Genomic DNA, 24,977 nt, shown 5'->3' with positions numbered 1-24,977 from the left:
TTTAAATAATGCAACAACAAAGTGTTGGAGAAGAAAGTAAAAGTGCAATATTTAAGTTCCTTGCTCAGAACATGAGAACTTATGAAAGCTGGTGGTTCCTTTTAAAATGAGTCTTCAATATTCCCAGGTAAGACGTTTTAGGTTGTAGTTATTATAGGAATTATAGGACTATTTCTCTCTATACGATTTGTATTTCATATACCTTTGACTATTGGATGTTCTTATAGGCACTTTAGTATTGCCAGTGTAACAGTATAGCTTCTGTCCCTCTCCACGCTCCTACCTGGGCTCGAACCAGGAACACATCGACAACAGCCACCCTCAAAGCAGCGTTACCCATCGCTCCACAAAAGCCGCAGCCCTTGCAGAGCAAGGGGAACAACCACTCCAAGTCTCAGAGCGAGTGACGTTTGAAAAGCTATTAGCGCGCACCCCGCTAGCAAGCCATTTCACATCGGTTACACCAGCCTAATCTCGGGAGTTGATAGGCTTGAAGTCATAAACAGACTGCTCTATCAAATCATAGACTTAATTATAGCATTATAACGCACAGAAATACGAGCCTTAGGTCATTAACTTCTTACGTCTGAAATCCCGTTAGCGGGATCGATATGACAACAGCCAGTGAAAGTGTAGGGCGCCAAATTCAAACAACAGAAATCTCATAATTAGAATTCCTCAAACATACAATTATAAACCATGCGATTATGTTAGGTCAGCTCCTAGTCACAGAAAAACACAGCCATTTTCCAGCCAAAGAGAGGAGTCACAAAAAGCAGAAAGAGAGAGAAAATTAATCACTAACCTTTGATCCTCAGCAGATGACACTCATAGGACTTCATGTTACACAATACATGTATGTTTTGTTCGATAAAGTTCATATTTATATCCAAAAATCTCAGTTTACATTGGCGCGTTATGTTCAGTAATGTTTTGCTTCCAAAACATCCAGTGATTTTGCAGAGAGCCAAATCAATTTACAGAAATACTCATAATAAACATTGATAAAAGATACAAGTGTTATGCATGGAATTATAGATAAACTTCTCCTTAATGCAACCGCTGTGTCCAATTTCATAATAGCTTTACGGAAAAAGCACACCATGCAATAATCTGAGTACAGCGCTCAGGCACCAAAACAAGCCATACAGATACCCGCCATGTTGTGGAGTCAACACAAGTCAGAAATAGCATTATAAATATTCACTTACCTTTGATGATCTTCATCAGAATGCATTCCCAGGAATCCCAGTTCCACAATAAATGTTTGTTTTGTTCGATAAAGTCCATAATTTATGTCCAAATACCTCCTTTTTGTTTGCGCGTTCACTTCACAAATCCAAATTCATGAGGCGCGAGCACCAGACGAAAAGTCTAAAAGTTCCGTAACATTTCGTAGAAACATGTCAAACGATGTATAGAATCAATCTTTAGGATGTTTTTAACATAAATCTTCAATAATGTTCCAACTGGACAATTCCTTTGTCTTTAGAAATGCAATGGAACGCAGGTCGCTCTCATGGCCACGCGCGTGACCAGCTCATGGCCTTCTGCCAGACACCTGATTGAAACCGCTCTCAAGCCTGAAACAAGGTTCTAAAGACTGTTGACATCTAGTGGAAGCCGTAGCAAGTGCAATCGGACCGAATTTACACTATCTTGGATAGGCAAAGAGTTGAAAAACTACAAACTAGAGGTCGACCGATTAATCGTAATGGCCTTCACGCTAGATAAACTAGTAATATCATCAACCATGTGTAGTTATTAACTAGTGATTATGATTGATTGTTTTTTTATAAGATACGTTTAATGCTAGCTAGCAACTTACCTTGGCTTACTGAATTCGCGTAACAGGCAGGCTCCTCGTGGAGTGCAATGTAAGGCAGGTGGTTAGAGCGTTGGACTAGTTAACTGTAAGGTTGCAAGATAGAATCCCCGAGCTGACAAGGTAAAAATCTGTCGTTCTGCCCCTGAACAAGACAGTTAATAAGAATGTGTTCTTAACTGACTTGCCTTGTTAAATAAAGAAAAAAGAATCGGCCAAATCGGTGTCCAAAAATACCGATTTCCGATTGTTATGAAAACTTGAAATCGGCCATTCCGATTAATTGGTCGACCTCTAGTATAGAAGCTAGTTCCCTGCTTCTCTTTCTCTTTCTCTGTGTGTGTGTGTAGAAGCTAGCTCCCTGCTTCTCTTTCTCTGTGTGTGTGTGTAGAAGCTAGCTCCCTGCTTCTCTTTCTCTGTGTGTGTGTATAGAAGCTAGCTCCCTGCTTCTCTCTCTCTCTGTGTGTATAGAAGCTATATCCCTACCACCATACTACTGTTATGTACCTACTACTGCTCACAGACAGACAGATGGACAGACAGGCATGCAGAGAGAGACAGACAGACAGATGGACAGACAGACAGGCATGCAGAGAGAGAGAGAGAGAGAGAGAGACAGACAGACAGACAGACAGACAGACAGACAGACAGACAGACAGACAGACAGACAGACAGACAGACAGATGGACAGACAGGCATGCAGAGAGAGAGAGAGAGAGAGAGACAGACAGATGGACAGACAGGCATGCAGAAAGAAAGAGAGACAGACATACAGATATACAGACAGGCATGCAGAGAGAGAGAGAGAGAGAGAAAGACAGATGGACAGACAGGCATGCAGAGAGAGAGAGAGAGAGACAGACAGATGGACAGACAGGCATGCAGAAAGAAAGAGAGACAGACAGACAGATATACAGACAGACAGGCATGGAGAGAGAGAGAGAGGGCGAGAGAGAGAGAGACAGATGGACAGACAGGCATCCAGAAAGAAAGAGAGACAGACAGACAGATATACAGACAGGCATGCAGAGAGAGAGAGACAGACAGACAGATATACAGACAGGCATTCAGAGAGAGAGAGAGAGACAGACAGACAGATGGACAGACAGGCATGCAGAGAGAGAGAGACAGACAAACAGATATACAGACAGGCATGCAGAGAGAGAGAGAGACAGATATACAGACAGGTGGTCCTCTCAGAGCTACTGTTGTTCAGCTCTCTAGGCCAGCTGGGAGTCAGGCAGGAGGAGGTACAGGGGAAGGAACCAGGGAGGAATTTGGGGAGTGACATTTTAAGGCTTCCTCTTTTTACTCCTTCCTCTTTTAGCACCAGAACAACACATAAGAGAGAGGAGCTAACTGCCTGGAGAGCTACACAGAGAAGAGCTCTTTGCTTTGTCTACTGTGCCAAGCGACTAATCTCACAGTCTGGTGTGTAAATAAATAACCACCAGAGAGAGAAAATGACATCCAGGAGGGAGAACAGAAAGATGGGGTAAAGAAGGAGGGAATCGCAGCATTCATTGTGGTCTGTTTGTGAGCAGAGCAGGAGAGCTCAGCGGTCAAGGCCCAGCGGTCTGCGTGAGTCCGCTGCTCCATCAGAACAGAACAGAACTGGACAGAGCAGAGAAGTCAGACTGAGAGATCAGTTGAATTGACTTGTCTCTGCGGAGAGATTACTGACCAAGCCTCAGTCAAGCCCAGCACATGAAAGATGAGTCCAGACTACAGTCCACTACAGGCTGTGGTGGTGGTGAAGATGTGAAAGGTGAGTGGACGTTTCTCTCTAAGGGAAGACTTGTGTTAGCTCAGCGGACTAACACAGTCTTGTATTCACGTTCATTCTCTGGATTAGTTGCATCAGGGCTGTGGGGGTAAAGATGTGACGGGTGAGTCACTGGACATTTCTGTAGAAACAAGGTTGAAGCATAGAGAATAGAGATTGTATAATTCATTAGAGTGGAAATTGGCGTCTTAGCAACATGACTAAAAATGCAGGTCTATGACATCATCCACTCTAGTGAATTGTAGGATATCTATGTGTGTATGTTTCTCACATATCAGGGAGTTTCCCTCTGTCCCTGTATTCCATTCCCTGGATTAGTTTCTATCTAGGTCACTCACAGGCATGGCCTGAAACTGTATAGCATAATATTACCACATGCTACCATATGTCCTTTTTTAACACAACATTTTCTCCAAAATTGGCTGTTTGTGATACAGTATTTCCTGCACTCAGTGAATACGTTATTTTAGACAGTGGCCATTGTTCTCTTATCACGCCTGATTTAAGGCCCACAGATTTAAGGCCAGTTTGTTCTTTTGTAGCATACCGCTTTCTATCCCTGGTAACCTTCCATGTTGTATCACCCAGTAATGCGGAGTCCCAAATGACACTCTATTCCCTATATAGTGCCTATATACTGCACTACTCGTGACTGGAGCCCTATGGGCCCTGGTCAAAATTAGTGCACTGTATATGGAATAGGGTGCCATTTGAGATGCAGACTATGAATACCTGCTTTGAGATCTTTGCAACACAAATATAATTTCAAAAGTCATTTCAACCTGCTCGTTTTAAACATGATCTATACATAATCCTAGGTGTTACTGACAAAAATGGATTTGTGTTCGTACTTTGCAGAGCAGACAACCATCACTACATAACAGGTTGTCGTATAAGAGAGTGCAGTCTTAGAAAAAAAAGTTCCAAAAGCGTTCTTCAGCTGTCCTCATAGGAGAACAGTTTTGGTTCCAGGTGGAACCCTTTTTGGTTCTAGGTAAAGAGAAAGGGTTGCAGAAAGGGTTCGACATGGAACCCTAAAGGGTTCTACTTGCAACTAAAAAGGGTCCTCTTATGGGGACAGCCGAAGAACTCTTCGAGTGGCACCTTTTTTTCACAAGAGTGTAGTGAGTCATAAAAGGACTGGCTATTTCATTTTAAAGTAGAATGTACTTCTTTTTTTTAATCAAAGCTGTCTGAGAGTAGGACCTAAACGGGGATAACATTACTCTTTAACAAGGAGCTTATGACTGCTTCTGCATAAGGACATACTTATTACCAAGCCTAATATAGAAGAATAATAAAATAAATGTAGAAGAATAAGACAAGCTTTTACATATGAAGTTAAAATAAAGCGTCATGGTTATGGAACGGCTGCAGCAAGTGGGCGGATGTGTTGGGGTAGGCGTGTGGCTTGTGGGAACACTGGGCTGTATCATTGGGCTGATATGTGGTATAATAGTACTGTACAGTAGCACTGGGTCTGATATGTGGTATACTATTACTGTACAGTAGCACTGGGTCTGATTACGCTGTGGGTAGGACTGTAGGTAGGACTGTGGGTAGGACTGTGGGTGGTTGTAGTAGTGTGGTGTAGCAGTGGTCTGATACTAGTAGACCTTCGTCTCTCCTCTCCACAGCGTCTATAATGAGGCCTGTCTGTATCAGGACCTCAGAGTGGCATGTGGCTGGTGTCACAGTGATCTGCTCCAGGCCATGCTGTGGTTGTGGCTCAGGCTCTGCTCTGTCCTGCTGTGACAATACAATAGGCCTACCCCATAATGTCTTTATGACCTGGCTCTCAGAAGACAAAGACCATACAGCATCTATCAAGTAGTCAACCCAAAACATGTTTTTATATATATATATATATATATATATATATATATATATATATATATGCTAATATGGTGTATTTACAGATTGTGAGAGAAACTGCTGCTTGATTCGTGAATGTGAATTGACCATGTTAGAGCAGTATGTCTATGTACAGTTGTCACTAATAGTTACCACTTCATGGTAGTATGTTGTTGGTGATGTAGGGGTTAATCTGTGTTGTACAGCATGTCATCATCATGGCATCTCCACACTGTTAATCTGTGTTCATATAGACAGTACAGCATGGCATCTCCACACTGTTAATCTGTGTTCATATAGACAGTACAGCATGGCATCTCCACACTGTTAATCTGTGTTCATATAGACAGTACAGCATGGCATCTCTACACTGTTAATCTGTGTTCATATAGACAGTACAGCATGGCATCTCCACACTGTTAATCTGTGTTCATATAGACAGTACAGCATGGCATCTCCACACTGTTAATCTGTGTTCATATAGACAGTACAGCATGGCATCTCTACACTGTTAATCTGTGTTCATATAGACAGTACAGCATGGCATCTCCACACTGTTAATCTGTGTTCATATAGACAGTACAGCATGGCATCTCCACACTGTTAATCTGTGTTCATATAGACAGTACAGCATGGCATCTCCACACTGTTAATCTGTGTTCATATAGACAGTACAGCATGGCATCTCCACACTGTTAATCTGTGTTCATATAGACAGTACAGCATGGCATCTCCACACTGTTAATCTGTGTTCATATAGACAGTACAGCATGGCATCTCTACACTGTTAATCTGTGTTCATATAGACAGTACAGCATGGCATCTCCACACTGTTAATCTGTGTTCATATAGACAGTACAGCATGGCATCTCCACACTGTTAATCTGTGTTCATATAGACAGTACAGCATGGCATCTCCACACTGTTAATCTGTGTTCATATAGACAGTACAGCATGGCATCTCTACACTGTTAATCTGTGTTCATATAGACAGTACAGCATGGCATCTCCACACTGTTAATCTGTGTTCATATAGACAGTACAGCATGGCATCTCCACACTGTTAATCTGTGTTCATGTAGACAGTACAGCATGGCATCTCCACACTGTTAATCTGTGTTCATATAGACAGTAATCTGGAGTTGACCCACTGTTAAAAATCATTGTAATGCCAGCTCTGGCTTTATGTGCAGATATCCTATCAACATCATTACTGTCTCTAGGCCTACTTCAACCCGCTGATTTGTCATTTTACTATACCCTAAAAACGTAATATATAAATCAGAGAAACAAATCCCCAAAATGGGTTAATGGGTTGCGTCCGAAATAGTACCATATTCCCTACATAGGGCAATAGAACCTGATCAAAAGTAGTGCACTATAAAGGAAATAGGGTACCATTTTGGGCTCAGCCATGTTCTCTTGTTACCTCTGACAGCGATCATCAGTCCAGACTTCTATGTCTGTGGGTTTGAGTGAAATGGTTCATTTCCTCACACTGGGTGATGAATGTATGACTGCTGCTGGTGGTGTGGATAATTAGATTTCCTTTGAGCTAAGCCCTCTGGCCCTGTGGCCCTCTGGCCCTGTGGCCCTGTGGCCCTCTGGCCCTGTAATCGTAATCACATGGATCCATTTGTCTCCCCAGTCATTAAGTCATGAAGCAGTTCAGTAATATTACCTTAGTTATTGCCTCAGTCCCCCTGAAGGAGCTGGAGTCTGTTAGTGAAGACAAAGAGACTGCCTGGGTTATACCAGAGAGGAAGATGTGACGCGAGAGGGATAATCTGTCTTCCCCAGCAGTTGCCGTTTTTGTGTGTGTGTGTGGGGGGTTGTGCCTGATCATCACTAGTTACCACAGTCACAAAGTCTCAAATCAAATTTTATTGGTCACATACACATATACAGCAGATGTTATTGTGGGTTTAGTGAAATGCTTGTGTTCCTAGCTTCAACAGTGCAGTAGTATCTAACAGTTCACAACGATACACACTAATCTAAAAGTAAAATAATGGAATTAAGAAATATATAAATATTAGATTGAGCCATGTTGGAGTGTCATAGACTAGAATACAGTAGAATAGAATACAGTATATACATATGACATGACTAAAGCAGTATGTAAACATTCTTTAAACATTATTAAAGTGACTAGTGTTCTGTTATTAAAGTGATTCCAAGTCTCTATGTATATAGGGCAGCAGCCTCTAAGGTGCAGGGTTGCGTAACCGAGGTGGAAGCCGGCTAGTGATGGCTATTTAACAATCTGATGGCCTTGAAATTGAGATTGAAAAACAGCTTCTATCTCTCGATCCCAGTTTTGATGCACCTGAGATTGAAAAACAGGTTCTGGTTGTCTCATTGATGATCCCAGCCTGCTGTAGATGTCCTGGAGGGCAGGTAGTTTGCCCCAGGTGATGCGTTGGTCAGATCGCACCACCCCCTGGAGAGCCCTGTGGTTGTGGGCGGCGTGGTTGCCGTACCAGGCGGTGATACAGCTCGACATCTGTAAAAGTTTGTGGGTTTTAGGGGCCTCAGCCTCCTGAGGTTAAAGAGGTGCTGCTGCGCCTTCTTCACTTGTCAGTGATGTGTACGCCGAGGAACTTGAAGCTTTCCACCTTCTTCACTTGTCAGTGATGTGTACGCCGAGGAACTTGAAACTTTCCACCTTCTTCTCTTGTCAGTGATGTGTACGCCGAGGAACTTGAAGCTTTCCACCTTCTTCACTTGTCAGTGATGTGTACGCCGAGGAACTTGAAGCTTTCCACCTTCTCCACTGCGGTCCCTTCGATGTGGTTAGGGACGTGCTCCCTCTGCTGTTTCCTGAAGTTCACAATCAGCTCCTTTGTTTTGTTTACGTTGAGGGAGAGGTAATTTACCTGCCACCACTCCACCAGGGCCCTCACCTCCTCCCTGTAGGCTGTCTCATCATTGTTGATAATCAAGCCTACCACTGTTGTGTCGTCTGCAAACTTGATGATTGAGTTGGAGGCATGCATTGCAACGTAGTCATCGGTAAACAGGGAGTACAGGAGGGGGCTGAGCACGCACCCTTGTGGGGCCCCTGTTTTGAGGATCAGCGAAGTGGAGGTGTTGTTTCCTACCTTCACCACATGGGGGGCGACCCGTTAGGAATTCCAGGACCCAGTTGCAAAGGGCTGGGTTCAGACCCAGGGCTTAAGGATGAGCTTGGAGGGCACTATGGTGTTGAATGCTGAGCTATAGTCAATGAGCAGCGTTTTTACGTAGGAATTCCTCTTGTCTAGATGAGATAGGGCAGTGTGCAGTGTGATGGCGATTGCATCGTCTGTGGATCTATTGGGGCGGTAAGTAAATTGCAGTGGGTCTAGAGTGTCAGGTAGGGTAGAGCTGATATGATCCTTGACTAGTCTCTCAAAGCACATGATGATGGAAGTTAGTGCTACTGAGCGATAAGTAATTTAGTTCAATTACCTTTGCCCACCCTCCTATTTCTACAATTTATCTTCTTAAAATGTGATTTTAAACCTAACCACACTGCTAACCTTATGCCTATCCATACCCTTAAAATTACATTTAAACCAAGAGCAAATTTTTGTTTTCAGGAATACGATACATTGACTTTGTGGCTGTGTAACCGTTCTGCATGTTCACACACGTATATGCCCTGTCAATGGCTAGAATAGTCCCACCTGATCTTGCCTCCTCCCTACTGCCTTCCTGCCATTTGTTAACATTTATTTACATTGTTAGAGTGGCCAATAGAGAATCTGGTCAATATAATGGATCGATCATCTGTGTTTATAGGGATATGGTTGGATAAACTAGGAGAGTACCCTTGACTTTATCTCCTGATGATGATGATGATGATGACGCTGTTTCTGGTCATCAAGTAATTATTCTATACAATGACATCTTACTCCTGTGAAGCCTTGAACAGATCGTGATCCTGTCCTCCGTTCGTATGGTCAGGTGGGGCCTCCTCTTTCTCCATAGTTGCACTATGATTTTCTATTAATTCACACCATTCCAATGCTTCGACAATCTATGAAGAAAAGTAAGCATGGATACCCTCCAGGGAAAAGAGTCTGTATTCGTAATGCAGCTTGTTTCACAGTGTTCTCACCTACTCATCTCTATTTCTTCAGGTGAAAAGGTGCTTGTGCTCCTTCTCCCTGTGAATGTCTGTCGCCATGGCGAAGCGTGAGACGGGCAGCACCAGCCCAGTGGTTCGGCAGATAGACAAACAGTTCCTGGTCTGCAGCATCTGTCTGGACCACTACCACAACCCTAAAGTCCTGCCCTGCCTACACACCTTCTGTGAGAAGTAAGTCTCTACCATACACCCACACCTAACCACTACCACAACCCTAAAGTCATGCCCTGCCTACACACCTTCTGTGAGAAGTAAGTCTCTACCATACACCCACACCTAACCACTACCACAACCCTAAAGTCATGCCCTGCCTACACACCTTCTGTGAGAAGTAAGTCTCTACCATACACCCACACCTAACCACTACCACAACCCTAAAGTCCTGCCCTGCCTACACACCTTCTGTGAGAAGTAAGTCTCTACCATACACCCACACCTAACCACTACCACAACCCTAAAGTCCTGCCCTGCCTACACACCTTCTGTGAGAAGTAAGTCTCTACCATACACCCTATACCAGGGATCATCAACTAAATTCAGCCGCAGGCCGATTTGTTCTTGAGCAGATGAACATAATGACAAATCATCTGTAGACTGCTGATTGACCGCTAGAAGCCCAAACAGATATAATATTTGACTAAAACATCATCATTTCAAAACTTGCTTACATTTGTATATGATTACATATATCTCTATCATGCGTGGGAATACTTTGGAACAGATGTCCAAAATGAAAATCACTTGGAGCTGATTTGCTGGTGTTTTTACAGTCTTTTATGTCCAACAATAATTTGTATTTTTTTAAATGTGCTTTTTGGCTCAGAACTTGGGGGGGGGGGGGCAAATACAATCACAGCCAGTTGGGGAACCCTACCCTACACCCTAACCACTAACGCAACACTGAAATCCTGCTCTGACTACACACCTTCTGTGAGAAGAGATTTGAACCCTACCTCTCCCTAACCTTAACTACTGGCACAATCCCAAGGTTCTGCTGGGGTTTGGTAGATCCTGCTGTGTGTAGGTGGAAATGAACTCAAATGAATGGTCTTTGCAAAACTACTTTACCAGATGTATTTCTCACTTATTTTAATCTAAGGAAAATGTATTTCCTGCCCTGCAATAGTGAGTTGTTGAACTAGGTCAGGACATGAGGTAATGTTTGCGAGAAAGGGTAAGTTATTGCGGCATAAAGTCATGAGAGTCATGTGTTATGGTATTAAGTCATGAGAGTCATGTGTTATGGTATTAAGTCATGAGAGTCATGTGTTATGGTATAAAGTCATGAGAGTCATGTGTTATGGTATAAAGTCATGAGAGTCATGTGTTATGGCATAAAGTCATGAGAGTCATGTGTTATGGTATAAAGTCATGAGAGTCATGTGTTATGGCATAAAGTCATGAGAGTCATGTGTTATGGTATAAAGTCATGAGAGTCATGTGTTATGGCATAAAGTCATGAGAGTCATGTGTTATGGTATAAAGTCATCATGTGTTAGGTAGTCATGTGTTATGGTATAAAGTCATGAGTCATGTGTTATGGTATAAAGTCATGTCATGTTTATGGTATAAAGTCATGAGAGTCATGTGTTATGGTATAAAGTCATGAGTCAGTCATGTGTTATGGTATAAAGTCATGAGAGTCATGTGTTATGGTATAAAGTCATGAGAGTCATGTGTTATGGCATAAAGTCATGAGGCATAGTCATGTGTTATGGTATAAAGTCATGAGAGTCATGTGTTATGGTATAAAGTCATGAGAGTCATGTGTTATGGTATAAAGTCATGAGAGTCATGTGTTATGTTAAAGTCATGAGAGTCATAATGGTATAAAGTCATGAGAGTCAGTCATGTGTTATGGTATAAAGTCATGAGAGTCATGTGTTATGGCATAAAGTCATGAGAGTCATGTGTTATGGTATAAAGTCATGAGAGTCATGTGTTATGGTATAAAGTCATGAGAGTCATAAAGTCATGAGAGTCATGTGTTATGGTCATAAAGTCATGTGTTATGGTCATGAGAGTCATGTGTTATAAATAAAGTCATGAGAGTCATGTGTTATGGTATAAAGTCATGAGAGTCATGTGTTATGGTATAAAGTCATGAGAGTCATGTGTTATGGTATAAAGTCATGAGAGTCATGTGTTATGGTATAAAGTCATGAGAGTCATGTGTTATGGTATAAAGTCATGAGAGTCATGTGTTATGGTATAAAGTCATGAGAGTCATGTGTTATGGTATAAAGTCATGAGAGTCATGTGTTATGGTATAAAGTCATGAGAGTCATGTGTTATGGCATAAAGTCATGAGAGTCATGTGTTATGGTATAAAGTCATGAGAGTCATGTGTTATGGTATAAAGTCATGAGAGTCATGTGTTATGGTATAAAGTCATGAGATGTGTTATGTCATCATGTGTTATGGCATAAAGTCATGAGAGTCATGTGTTATGGTATAAAGTCATGAGAGTCATGTGTTATGGTATAAAGTCATGAGAGTCATGTGTTATGGTATAAAGTCATGAGAGTCATGTGTTATGGTATAAAGTCATGAGAGTCATGTGTTATGGTATAAAGTCATGAGAGTCATGTGTTATGGTATAAAGTCATGAGAGTCATGTGTTATGGCATAAAGTCATGAGAGTCATGTGTTATGGTATAAAGTCATGAGAGTCATGTGTTATGGTATAAAGTCATGAGAGTCATGTGTTATGGTATAAAGTCATGAGAGTCATGTGTTATGGTATAAAGTCATGAGAGTCATGTGTTATGGTATAAAGTCATGAGAGTCATGTGTTATGGCATAAAGTCATGAGAGTCATGTGTTATGGTATAAAGTCATGAGAGTCATGTGTTATGGCATAAAGTCATGAGAGTCATGTGTTATGGTATAAAGTCATGAGAGTCATGTGTTATGGTATAAAGTCATGAGAGTCATGTGTTATGGTATAAAGTCATGAGAGTCATGTGTTATGGTATAAAGTCATGAGAGTCATGTGTTATGGCATAAAGTCATGAGAGTCATGTGTTATGGTATAAAGTCATGAGAGTCATGTGTTATGGTATAAAGTCATGAGAGTCATGTGTTATGGTATAAAGTCATGAGAGTCATGTGTTATGGTATAAAGTCATGAGAGTCATGTGTTATGGTATAAAGTCATGAGAGTCATGTGTTATGGTATAAAGTCATGAGAGTCATGTGTTATGGTATAAAGTCATGAGAGTCATGTGTTATGGCATAAAGTCATGAGAGTCATGTGTTATGGTATAAAGTCATGAGAGTCATGTGTTATGGTATATCATGAAGTCATGTGTTATGAGTCATGTCATGTTTATGGCATAAAGTCATGAGAGTCATGTGTTATGGTATAAAGTCATGAGAGTCATGTGTTATGGTATAAAGTCATGAGAGTCATGTGTTATGGTATAAAGTCATGAGAGTCATGTGTTATGGTATAAAGTCATGAGAGTCATGTGTTATGGTATAAAGTCATGAGAGTCATGTGTTATGGTATAAAGTCATGAGAGTCATGTGTTATGGTATAAAGTCATATAAAGTCATAAAGTCATGAGTCATGTGTTATGGTATAAAGTCATGAGAGTCATGTGTTATGGCATAAAGTCATGAGAGTCATGTGTTATGGTATAAAGTCATGAGAGTCATGTGTTATGGTAAAGTCAAAGTCATGAGAGTCATGTGTTATGGTATAAAGTCATGAGAGTCATGTGTTATGGTATAAAGTCATGAGAGTCATGTGTTATGGTATAAAGTCATGAGAGTCATGTGTTATGGTATAAAGTCATGAGAGTCATGTGTTATGGTATAAAGTCATGAGAGTCATGTGTTAAAGTCATGAGAGTCATGTGTTATAAAAGTCATGAGAGTCATGTGTTATGGTATAAAGTCATGAGAGTCATGTGTTATGGTATAAAGTCATGAGAGTCATGTGTTATGGTATAAAGTCATGAGAGTCATGTGTTATGGCATAAAGTCATGAGAGTCATGTGTTATGGCATAAAGTCATGAGAGTCATGTGTTATGGTATAAAGTCATGAGAGTCATGTGTTATGGTATAAAGTCATGAGAGTCATGTGTTATGGTATAAAGTAATGAGAGTCATGTGTTATGGCATAAAGTCATGAGAGTCATGTGTTATGGTATAAAGTCATGAGAGTCATGTGTTATGGTATAAAGTCATGAGAGTCATGTGTTATGGCATAAAGTCATGAGAGTCATGTGTTATGGTATAAAGTCATGAGAGTCATGTGTTATGGTATAAAGTCATGAGAGTCATGTGTTATGGTATAAAGTCATGAGAGTCATGTACAGTATGTGTATGCCAGAGATTTCCTTATCAGCTTGGCTTCCCAGTGACTTAAGGTGACAGGCAGTCTCCCCGGGCCTGGTGGAGCGAGAGCAGGGTGCATTCTCCTGAGGGTGCCAGGCTACTGCTGCTTCACCCATCCCACCACATATTCACATGAAGAGGAGGGGCCACAAGCACCTTTCAGCTGGAGAGGGAGAGGGTGAGAGAGGAAGGAGAACACAGAGGAACAGTGAGCATTCTCCTGATGGTGGCACAGTCCACAGTGGTGCTGCCAGCTAGCAGCTCTTTCCACCCCTGCTACTCTCACTTGACAGGAATGCTCTCATCAGCACTCTCTGCCCTCCATATTGCCAGACACAGCTCACTGACATCTGCTCTGTCCTCTGCCCTGTCTGTTCTGTTCAAGTCATCTTCTGGAGAGGACTGCAGCACTGTTGTAAGCTCCTTGACTTAACCCTTTGTATTGGTGCCAATTGGTGAAAGGGTTGACATTTGTCTAAATGTGATGAGCACCATTAACTTGACATGGTTTATAACAAGCCATCCCTGTTGTTCTCCTCTCTTTTCCAGATGCCTCCAGAACTACATCCCCCCTCAGTCTCTGACACTATCGTGTCCCGTGTGTCGTCAGACGTCCATCCTGCCAGAGAAGGGCGTGGCCGCGCTGCAGAACAACTTCTTCATAACCAACCTGATGGAGGTGCTGCAGAGGGACCCAGAGTGTTCTCCTCCAGAGGCCTGCAGTGTGCTGGAGTCAGTCAGTGCTGCTGCCGCCTGCCAGCCGCTCTCCTGCCCCAACCACGAGGGCAAGGTAGGCTTCTATTACCCCTCTGCTGCCCCAACAAAGTGGGAAAGGTCTGGCATCTAATTGATGACACATTGGCGTCGCTGACTGTTAGTGAACACAACTGATTTTAGATCAGTACCTGTATCCACAAAACATTTCAGAGCTGGAGGGCAGATCTAGAATCTGTCCATATAATCTGATTCATTATGATCTAAAAGGCCAAACTGATCCTAGATCATCACTCCTACTATGAGACGCTTAGTTGATATGCGCCATGGACTAGCTAAATCAGTACGTATCTGAGTTGAAGAAGAATGTCTGTGGGCCGACCTTGCCAGTTTTTTATTGAAGTGAGCCTTTTGTTCACAATTGTGGATTCACACCAATTACAAGCCCCTAAACATTGAGTAAATGTATCCATGTTTGACCTTGTCACTGTATGAACCTGCCTGGTCTGTGGTGAGTCATCATGTGTGTTGAGCTGTGCTGTGTGTTGCTCCCCTCCGCCCCCTGCAGGTGATGGAGTTCTACTGCGAGTCGTGTGAGACTGCCATGTGTTTGGAGTGTACTGAAGGAGAGCACAGGGAACATGTGACTGTCCCTCTGAGAGATGTCTTGGAGCAACAGAAAGCAGCCCTGAAAACCCAGCTGGATGCCATACGCAACAGGTACTGGATGGTAAAACGGTCTATACTGCTCAGTCTGTAATGATGGATGGTTTTAGGGTTGTTAAAGCCCTATTCTGAGTTCATTGACCACTGTGTGTGTACACACTGGATAAGTCTGGTAAGTGCAATGACAAAGTACCAGAGTGCAGTTTTCCAGTCTCTAGGTTTCAGCTTCTAATGGAGGACTGAAGATCGATGGAAATTTCACACACATTTAGGCAGTTCCTCTGTTCATGCGCGTTGGTTACTTGATCTGACTGTAAAGTTGTGACAGTATACTGTTTCCTCTTCCTGTCCCAGGCTGCCCCAGCTGAGGGCTGCTATAGAGCTGGTAGGGGAGATCTCCAAGCAGCTGACTGACAGGAAGAACGAGGCGGTGACAGAGATCAGCAGTACCTTTGAGGAGCTAGAGAGGGCGCTACACCTCAGGAAGACCACCCTCATCACTGACCTGGAGAACATCTGCTGCACCAAGCAGAAGGTACCTGCAACCGGATTAGGTCTGCTGTTCCAAATGACACCCTATTTCCTAGTTAGTGCACTACTTTTGACCAGGACCTGATCAAAGGTAGGGCACTGTATAAGGAATAGGGGGTCATTTGGGACACATTTGGGTCTATCTCTCTCTTACTTCTGTGAATGACTATCTCTCGACTCTCTTTCTCTCTCGGTCTTACCGCTTTTTCTCCCTTTCTCTTCACTCTGTTTCTGACTACCTACCTACCTACCTACCTACCATTCTCTCTCTCTCCTCTCCTCCCTGTCTCCAACTATCCCTCTCTCCTCCTCCCTGTCTCCAACTATTCCTCCTTCCTCTCCTCCCTCTCTTAGCATCTCTCCTCTTCTCTCTGTCTGTAGGTGCTCCAGGCCCAGCTCTCCTCGCTCCTGCAGGGTAAGGACAACATCCAGAGCTGCAGTAGTTTTACGGAGCAGGCTCTGAGCCATGGCAGTGCTACAGAGGTTCTGCTGGTCCAGAAACAGATGGGAGAGAGGGTCAGCGCCCTGGCCCGACACACCTACCCAGAACAGGTTTGTGGACACGTTTATTTGTTTGTTTCACATATATACATAGCCTATATCATCATTGTATATGTCCCAAATGGGCCCCGGTCAAATGTAGTGTACTATATAGGGAATAGGTTGCCATTCGGGATGAAGGCATAGGGATGCTGGTTAAACGTAACAAGCCTTCCCTTGCCCCCTCCCAGCCCCATGAGAACAGCCATCTTGACTGCCAGGTAGAGACAGAGGGTCTTCGTCGTTCCATCCAGAATCTGGGTGTGCTCATCACCACAGGAGCCGTAGGCCACACCTCCGTCGCCACGGGAGAGGGACTACGCCATACCCTGGTTAGCCAGCACACCACTGTCACCGTGACGACCAAGGACAAGGACAGTGAGCTGGTGAAGACGGGCAACGCGGTGCTGCGGGCCGAGATCGTGTCGATGGATGGGGCGGTAACCACGGAGACAGAGGTGGTGGATAATAAGAATGGGACGTATGAGGTGAGGATAATTGTACTTTGTGTATGACATCTAACTTGCAATATATGTATTATGTTAATGTATGTAACGTACAGTTGAAGTCGGAAGTTTACATAGACTTAGGTTGGAGTCATTAACTCATTTTTCAACCACTCCACAAATTTCTAGTTTTGGCAAGTCGTTTAGGACATCTACTTTCTGCATGACACAAGTCATTTTTCCAACAATTGTTTACAGACAGATTATTTCACTTATAATTCACTGTATCACAAAAAAAATCAAAAAAATGATGTCATGGCTTTAGAAGCTTCTGATAGGCTAATTGACATCATTTGAGTCAATTGGAGGTGTGCCTGTGGATGTATTTCAAGGCCTACCTTCAAACTCAGTGCGTCTTTGCTTGACATCATGGGAAAATCTAAATAAATCAGCCAAGACATCAGAAAAACAATTGTAGACCTTCACAAGTCTGGTTCATCCTTGGGAGCAATTTCCAAATGCCTGAAAGTACCACGTTCATCTGTACAAACAATAGTATGCAAGTATAAACACCATGGGACCACGCAGTCGTCATACCGCTCAGGAAGGAGGGCATAAGTTAAAAGTGCACATCGATCCCAGAACAACAGCAAAGGACCTTGTGAAGATACTGGAGGAAACAGGTACAGAAGTATCTATATACACAGTAAAACGAGTCCTATATCGAAATAACCTGAAACGCCACTCAGCAAGGAAGAAGCCACTGCTCCAAAATCTCCATAACAAAGCCAGACTACGGTTTGCAACTGCACATGGGGACAAAGATTGTACTTTTTGGAGAAATATCCTCTGGTCTGATGAAACAAAAATAGAACTGTTTGCCCATAATGACCATCGTTATGTTTGGAGGAAAAAGGGGGAGGCTTGCGAGCCGAAGAACACCATCCCAACCGTGAAGCAAGGGGTCGCAGCATCATGTTGTGGAGGTGCTTTGCTGCAGGAGGGACTGGTGCACTTCACAAAATAGATGTGATCATGAGGAAGGACAATTATGTGGATATATTGAATCTCAAGACATCAGTCAGGAAGTTAAAGCTTGGTCACAAATGGGTCTTCCAAATGGACAATGACCCCAAGCATACTTCCAAAGTTGTGGCAAAATGGCTTAAGGACAACAAAGTCAAGGTATTGCAGTGGCCACCACAAAGCCCTGACCTCAATCCCATAGAACATTTGTGGGCAGAACTGAAAAAGCGTGTGTGAGCAAGGAGGCCTACAAACCTGACTCAGTTCCACCAGCTCTGTCAGTAGGAATGGGCCAAAATTCACCCAAATTATTGTGGGAAGCTTGTGGAAGGCTACCTGAAACGTTTGACCCAAGTTAAACTATTTAAATGCAATGCTACCACATACTAATTGAGTGTATGTAAACTTCTGACCCACTGGGAATGTGATGAAGGAAATTATAAAGCTGAAATAAATCATTCTCTCTACTGTTATTCTGACATTTCACATTCTTAAAATAAAGTGGTGATCGTAACTGACCTAAAACCGGGATTTTTACTAAGATTAAATGTCAGGAATTGTGAAAAACTGAGTTTAAATGTATTTGGCTAAGGTGTAAACTTCCGACTTCAACTGTATGTATTGTGTCAATTGTTTAATGTACAGTGTTTATTTTGTATACAGCAGGACTGTCTAGGACTATATTCCCCTGGAGGTGCCTGATAAGGTTCTGTTCCATAATATTCTGCAGGTGGGCTATACCATGCGCTCTGAGGGGGAGTTCTCCTTCTCTCTCCTCCTGTACGAGCAGCCGGTCAGGGGCAGTCCGTTCCGGCTGCGTGCTGTCAAGCCCTCGGACGTCCTGCAGTCTCCAGACGATGTGAAGAGGAGGGTGAAGAGTCCTAGTGGGACGGGGGGCCACATCAGGCAGAAGGCTGTGAGGAGACCCTCCAGTATGTACAGCACCACCAAGAAGAAGGAGAACCCCATCGAGGATGAACTCATCTACAGAGTCGGTAGGTGCAGATCATACAGACATGTAGTAAATCCCTGTTTAATATTAGTCTAACTCTGTGGTACAGCTGCTCATATTGACTTTTTAGTCATTTAGGGGATTATCGTTTGACTTAAAAGAAGTGGATTTAACTAAAGTCGGTAAGACAATAACAAGTCATATTGCAAGTAAACACATTTTAAAAACAGCGTTCTTTGCTACGCTCTTTGATAATCAGTTAAAAAACCAGCCATGGGAAAAGAAGGGAATACAACACATTGGTTCAATGCTCCTATCATTTTTTAAGCACTATTACTGATGAATACATTCACATTTGACTTGTTATTTTACTCTTGTATCCAGAGGCAGTGCATGCAACTGAAGTTTGTACAGTAAGACTAAAGTAAGACCTCCACAAATCACGATCAAGTTGGATAATAGCTCTCTTAGTTATCTCAAAGTGCAGGCTGCAGGGTACAGACAATGCTGTGGGAAATACGCACACTTTGTTTCACTGCTCCCAGCAATCTTACTGATGAAGATCTTTTGAGGTCTCTGTGATAACTCGTGACTGCTATTTAGCCCTTGGGCCCATGGACACAGTCTGTGTTCTTATTATATGTTTGACTCAGTCTTCTTACTGGATGTGTGATGGTTTGACTCAGTATTCTTACTGGATGTGTGATGGTTTGACTCAGTATTCTTACTGGATGTGTGATGGTTTGACTCAGTATTCTTATTGGATGTGTGATGGTTTGACTCATTATTCTTACTGGATGTGTGATGGTTTGACTCAGTATTCTTACTGGATGTGTGATGGTTTGACTCAGTATTCTTACTGGATGTGTGATGGTTTGACTCAGTATTCTTACTGGATGTGTGATGGTTTGACTCAGTATTCTTATTGGATGTGTGATGGTTTGACTCATTATTCTTACTGGATGTGTGATGGTTTGACTCAGTATTCTTACTGGATGTGTGATGGTTTGACTCAGTATTCTTACTGGATGTGTGATGGTTTGACTCAGTATTCTTACTGGATGTGTGATGGTTTGACTCAGTATTCTTACTGGATGTGTGATGGTTTGACTCAGTATTCTTACTGGATGTGTGATGGTTTGACTCAGTATATCTTACTGGATGTGTGATGGTTTGACTTACTGGATGTGTGATGGTTTGACTCAGTATTCTTATTGGATGTGTGATGGTTTGACTCAGTATTCTTACTGGATGTGTGATGGTTTGACTCAGTATTCTTACTGGATGTGTGATGGTTTGACTCATTCTTACTGGATGTGTGATGGTTTGACTCATTCTTACTGGATGCGTGATGGTTTGACTCATTCTTACTGGATGTGTGATGGTTTGACTCATTCTTACTGGATGTGTGATGGTTTGACTCAGTCTTCTTACTGGATGTGTGATGGTTTGACTCAGTATTCTTACTGGATGTGTGATGGTTTGACTCATTCTTACTGGATGTGTGATGGTTTGACTCAGTCTTCTTACTGGATGTGTGATGGTTTGACTCAGTCTTATTACTGGATGTGTGATGGTTTGACTCATTCTTACTGGATGTGTGATGGTTTGACTCAGTCTTATTACTGGATGTGTGATGGTTTGACTCATTCTTACTGGATGTGTGATGGTTTGACTCATTCTTACTGGATGTGTGATGGTTTGACTCAGTCTTCTTTCTAGATGTGTGATGGTTTGACTCAGTATTCTTACTGGATGTGTGATGGTTTGACTCATTCTTATTGGATGTGTGTATTTGACAGGAACCAGAGGGAGAGATAAAGCAGAGTTTACAAACCTCCAGGGAATCTTCCAGCAACGGACGTATTAGTGGCTGGATGTATACAGTGAGACTACAGCCATACAACCAGTTTGACTACAGCCATACTTACTGGATGTGTGATGGTTTGACTCATTCAACCAGTTACTGGACTACAGCCATACAACCAGTGTATAGAGGTGAGACTACAGCCATACAACCAGTGTATACTTACAGCCATACAACCAGTGTATACAGGTGAGACTACAGCCATACAACCAGTGTATACAGGTGAGACTACAGCCATACAACCAGTTCTTACAGCCATACAACCAGTGTATACAGGTGAGACTACAGCCATACAACCAGTGTTTGAGACTACAGCCATTCTGTATAGAGGTGAGACTACAGCCATACAACCAGTGTATAGGTGAGACTACAGCCATACAACCAGTGTTTACAACCAGTGTGGTGAGACTACAGCCATACCCAGTGTATAGGGAGACTACAGCCATACAACCAGTGTAGAGGTGAGACTACAGCCAACAACCAGTGTATACAGGTGAGACTACAGCCACAACCAGTGTATACAGGTGAGACAGCCATACAACCAGTGTATAGAGGTGAGACTACAGCCATACAACCAGTGTATACAGGTGAGACTACAGCCATACAACCAGTGTATAGAGGTGAGACTACAGCCATACAACCAGTGTATACAGGTGAGACTACAGCCATACAACCAGTGAGACTACAGCCATACAACCAGTGTATACAGGTGAGACTACAGCCATACAACCAGTGTATAGTGAGACTACAGCCATACAACCAGTGAGACTACAGCCATACAACCAGTGTATACAGGTGAGACTACAGCCATACAACCAGTGTATACAGGTGAGACTACAGCCATACAACCAGTGTATACAGGTGAGACTACAGCCATACAACCAGTGTATACTACAGCCATACAACCAGTGAGACTACAGCCATACAACCAGTGTATACAGGTGAGACTACAGCCATACAACCAGTGTATACAGGTGAGACTACAGCCATACAACCAGTGTATAGAGGTGAGACTACAGCCATACAACCAGTGTATAGAGGTGAGACTACAGCCATACAACCAGATACAGGTAAGACTACAGCCATACAACCAGTGTATACAGGTGAGACTACAGCCATACAACCAGTGTATACAGGTGAGACTACAGCCATACAACCAGTGTATACAGGTGAGACTACAGCCATACAACCAGTGTATACAGGTGAGACTACAGCCATACAACCAGTGTATACAACCAGTGTATACAGGTGAGACTACAGCCATACAACCAGTGTATACAGGTGAGACTACAGCCATACAACCAGTGTATACAGGTGAGACTACAGCCATACAACCAGTGTATACAGGTGAGACTACAGCCATACAACCAGTGTATACAGGTGAGACTACAGCCATACAACCAGTGTATACAGGTGAGACTACAGCCATACAACCAGTGTATACAGGTGAGACTACAGCCATACAACCAGTGTATACAGGTGAGACTACAGCCATACAACCAGTGTATACAGGTGAGACTACAGCCATACAACCAGTGTATAGAGGTGAGACTACAGCCATACAACCAGTGTATAGAGGTGAGACTACAGCCATACAACCAGTGTATACAGGTGAGACTACAGCCATACAACCAGTGTATACAGGTGAGACTACAGCCATACAACCAGTGTATAGAGGTGAGACTACAGCCATACAACCAGTGTACCACAGTACAACCAGTGTATACAGGTGAGACTACAGCCATACAACCAGTGTATAGAGGTGAGACTACAGCCATACAACCAGTGTATACAGGTGAGACTACAGCCATACAACCAGTTGTATAGATACAACCAGTGTATAGAGAGACTACAGCCATACAACCAGTGTATACAGGTGAGACTACAGCCATACAACCAGTGTATACAGGTGAGACTACAGCCATACAACCAGTGTATACAGGTGAGACTACAGCCATACAACCAGTGTATACAGGTGAGACTAACCAGTGTATACAGGTAAGACTACAGCCATACAACCAGTGTATACAGGTGAGACTACAGCCATACAACCAGTGTATAGAGGTGAGACTACAGCCATACAACCAGTGTATAGAGGTGAGACTACAGCCATACAACCAGTGTATACAGGTGAGACTACAGCCATACAACCAGTGTATACAGGTGAGACTACAGCCATACAACCAGTGTATACAGGTGAGACTACAGCCATACAACCAGTGTATACAGGTGAGACTACAGCCATACAACCAGTGTATACAGGTGAGACTACAGCCATACAACCAGTGTATACAGGTGAGACTACAGCCATACAACCAGTGTATACAGGTAAGACTACAGCCATACAACCAGTGTATACAGGTGAGACTACAGCCATACAACCAGTGTATAGAGGTGAGACTACAGCCATATACAACCAGTGTATACAGGTGAGACTACAGCCATACAACCAGTGATAGAAAGGTAACCATGTGTATAAGTGACAGTGTGCAGAGTGGAATGAGTGTAAACATGAATGGATGCAAAGCAGAAAATGTATTAGGTTAAGGCTAAATTTTCAATCATAGTATCACAGGTCTAACACATATTTCAGGGCAAATCTCAAATGCCACATTGTCCCTTTTAGAAAAAGATGATCTCAAATCCAAATCTGTTTGAGTGTTGTTGTTCCGCTATTCTTATCCAGGTCTTCTCAAACGATGGGGCATTCAAGCTGAGGTTTGGGGTCAGGGGTCGGTCGCCGGGGCAACTGCAGCGCCCCACTGGGGTCACCGTGGATATGAACGGTGACATCATCGTGGCCGACTACGACAACCGCTGGGTCAGCATCTTCTCCTCCGACGGAAAGTTCAAGGTGAGAGGTCATCAGGTCACTCTAGGAGACTGGTCTTGAGAAAGACCTCGAGCTGAAACATCAACATTAAACAGTCTCTACTATATCCCCTCTCCTTGTATGTTCTATACATACCAGATGCACTGAGCTTTCCCATAGCTGCTCCTCAGATCAGACTCATCACATCTCTCCCTGTCCATCCCTCTGACTCTCCGTTTTCTCCCTCGCTCCCTGACAGAGTAAGATCGGTGCTGGTCGTCTGATGGGCCCTAAGGGCGTGGCGGTGGACAGGAACGGACACATCATCACCGTGGACAACAAGGCCTGCTGCGTGTTCATCTTCCAGGCTAATGGGAAGCTGGTCACCAAGTTTGGAGCCAGGGGGACGTCAGACAGACAGTTCACAGGTAGGGGAGACACTCCTTGCTTGATCTGTCTGTGGGTTTGCAGTTTTGGAACAATTCCTGTGAAAGTATTTGACATGTACAGTATACTGTATTTGCACCAGGTCTGGGCACAGCTAGCACTGAGCAACGACACAAACCAATGTACTATACATTATATGCACTGAGCAACGACACAAACCAATGTACTATACATTATATGCACTGAGCAACGACACAAACCAATGTACTATACATTATATGCACTGAGCAACGACACAAACCAATGTACTATACATTATATGCACTGAGCAACGACACAAACCAATGTACTATACATAATATATGCACTGAGCAACGACACAAACCAATGTACTATACATTATATGCACTGAGCAACGACACAAACCAATGTACTATACATTATATGCACTGAGCAACGACACAAACCAATGTACTATACATAATATATGCACTGAGCTTTCCCATAGCTGTCTCTTTGATTTTCACCTCAGACAGTTTGCAGGTACTTGGGGGACAATCTTGTATTCTCCTTGTTTTCACTCTTTGGTCAATGTGATTCTCTTCCTTTTCTATAATCTTCCAATGATATGGCTCCACTAGCTACATGGAGAAACCTGTCACTCGTTTCAATCTCATCTCTGACTCTGACCTTTTTATTGTTTATTTTTTAGAAAAAAGTGGAACAAACATTTCACTGGAACCAAAGCTGAGTAAATCTGGCCCTGCGTTCAGTAAGTATTGATGTATTCTATAGCAGTCTCTTCATGATACAACTGCCCATTGCCATGTCTTACGTTGTACATTGCTTGGTGTTTCCCTTTGTGGCTAGTGTTTCCACAGTCCTGTTGTGTACAATGTCCTAAAATAGTCTGGAACTTCCTCTACTGCACTGTTATGTTGATGACTCATCTCTCTCCGCCTCCTCTCTTCCCTCTCCCTATCTCTTCCTCCCTCCCCTTCCCTACCCTAGGTCCCCACTTTGTGGCGATCAACAACAAAAATGAGATTGTGGTAACAGACTTCCACAATCATTCGGTGAAGGTACAT

The 24,977-nt window shown here is 43.0% G+C and overlaps 1 protein-coding gene and 1 long non-coding RNA gene across 7 annotated transcripts in view; both read left to right on the top strand.

Moving 5' to 3' along the window:
* LOC118396853 (tripartite motif-containing protein 3-like) overlaps nt 1-24,977 on the top strand; it is a 57,615-nt gene that overhangs the window by 28,503 nt on the left and 4,135 nt on the right. Inside the window, exons 2-14 of the mRNA XM_052467513.1 lie at nt 9,593-9,771; nt 14,498-14,738; nt 15,231-15,382; nt 15,683-15,863; nt 16,241-16,411; nt 16,591-16,887; nt 18,602-18,866; nt 20,626-20,686; nt 21,150-21,183; nt 23,377-23,544; nt 23,762-23,930; nt 24,602-24,661; nt 24,901-24,971. Coding sequence (XP_052323473.1) covers nt 9,626-9,771; nt 14,498-14,738; nt 15,231-15,382; nt 15,683-15,863; nt 16,241-16,411; nt 16,591-16,887; nt 18,602-18,866; nt 20,626-20,686; nt 21,150-21,183; nt 23,377-23,544; nt 23,762-23,930; nt 24,602-24,661; nt 24,901-24,971 — 2,016 coding nt within the window. The 5' untranslated portion in view covers nt 9,593-9,625. The remainder of the gene's footprint in view (nt 1-9,592; nt 9,772-14,497; nt 14,739-15,230; nt 15,383-15,682; nt 15,864-16,240; nt 16,412-16,590; nt 16,888-18,601; nt 18,867-20,625; nt 20,687-21,149; nt 21,184-23,376; nt 23,545-23,761; nt 23,931-24,601; nt 24,662-24,900; nt 24,972-24,977) is intronic.
* On the top strand, nt 21,221-23,370 carry LOC127908666 (uncharacterized). Of its 6 annotated transcripts, none has more exons than XR_008067913.1 (5): nt 21,221-21,244; nt 21,665-21,730; nt 22,236-22,268; nt 22,722-22,886; nt 23,052-23,370. It is a non-coding gene; the product is annotated as an uncharacterized LOC127908666 (long non-coding RNA). The 6 variants fall into 6 exon arrangements; XR_008067911.1 differs by lacking the exon at nt 21,221-21,244 and adding an exon at nt 21,280-21,310; XR_008067912.1 differs by lacking the exon at nt 22,236-22,268 and having other exon boundaries at nt 21,242-21,310.

This window comes from Oncorhynchus keta, chromosome 18 (assembly GCF_023373465.1).
Source record: "Oncorhynchus keta strain PuntledgeMale-10-30-2019 chromosome 18, Oket_V2, whole genome shotgun sequence".
Taxonomy (NCBI): Eukaryota; Metazoa; Chordata; class Actinopteri; order Salmoniformes; family Salmonidae; genus Oncorhynchus; species Oncorhynchus keta.
The sequence above is the reverse complement of the archived record's forward strand: the minus strand, read 5'-3'. Positions and strand labels throughout refer to the sequence as shown.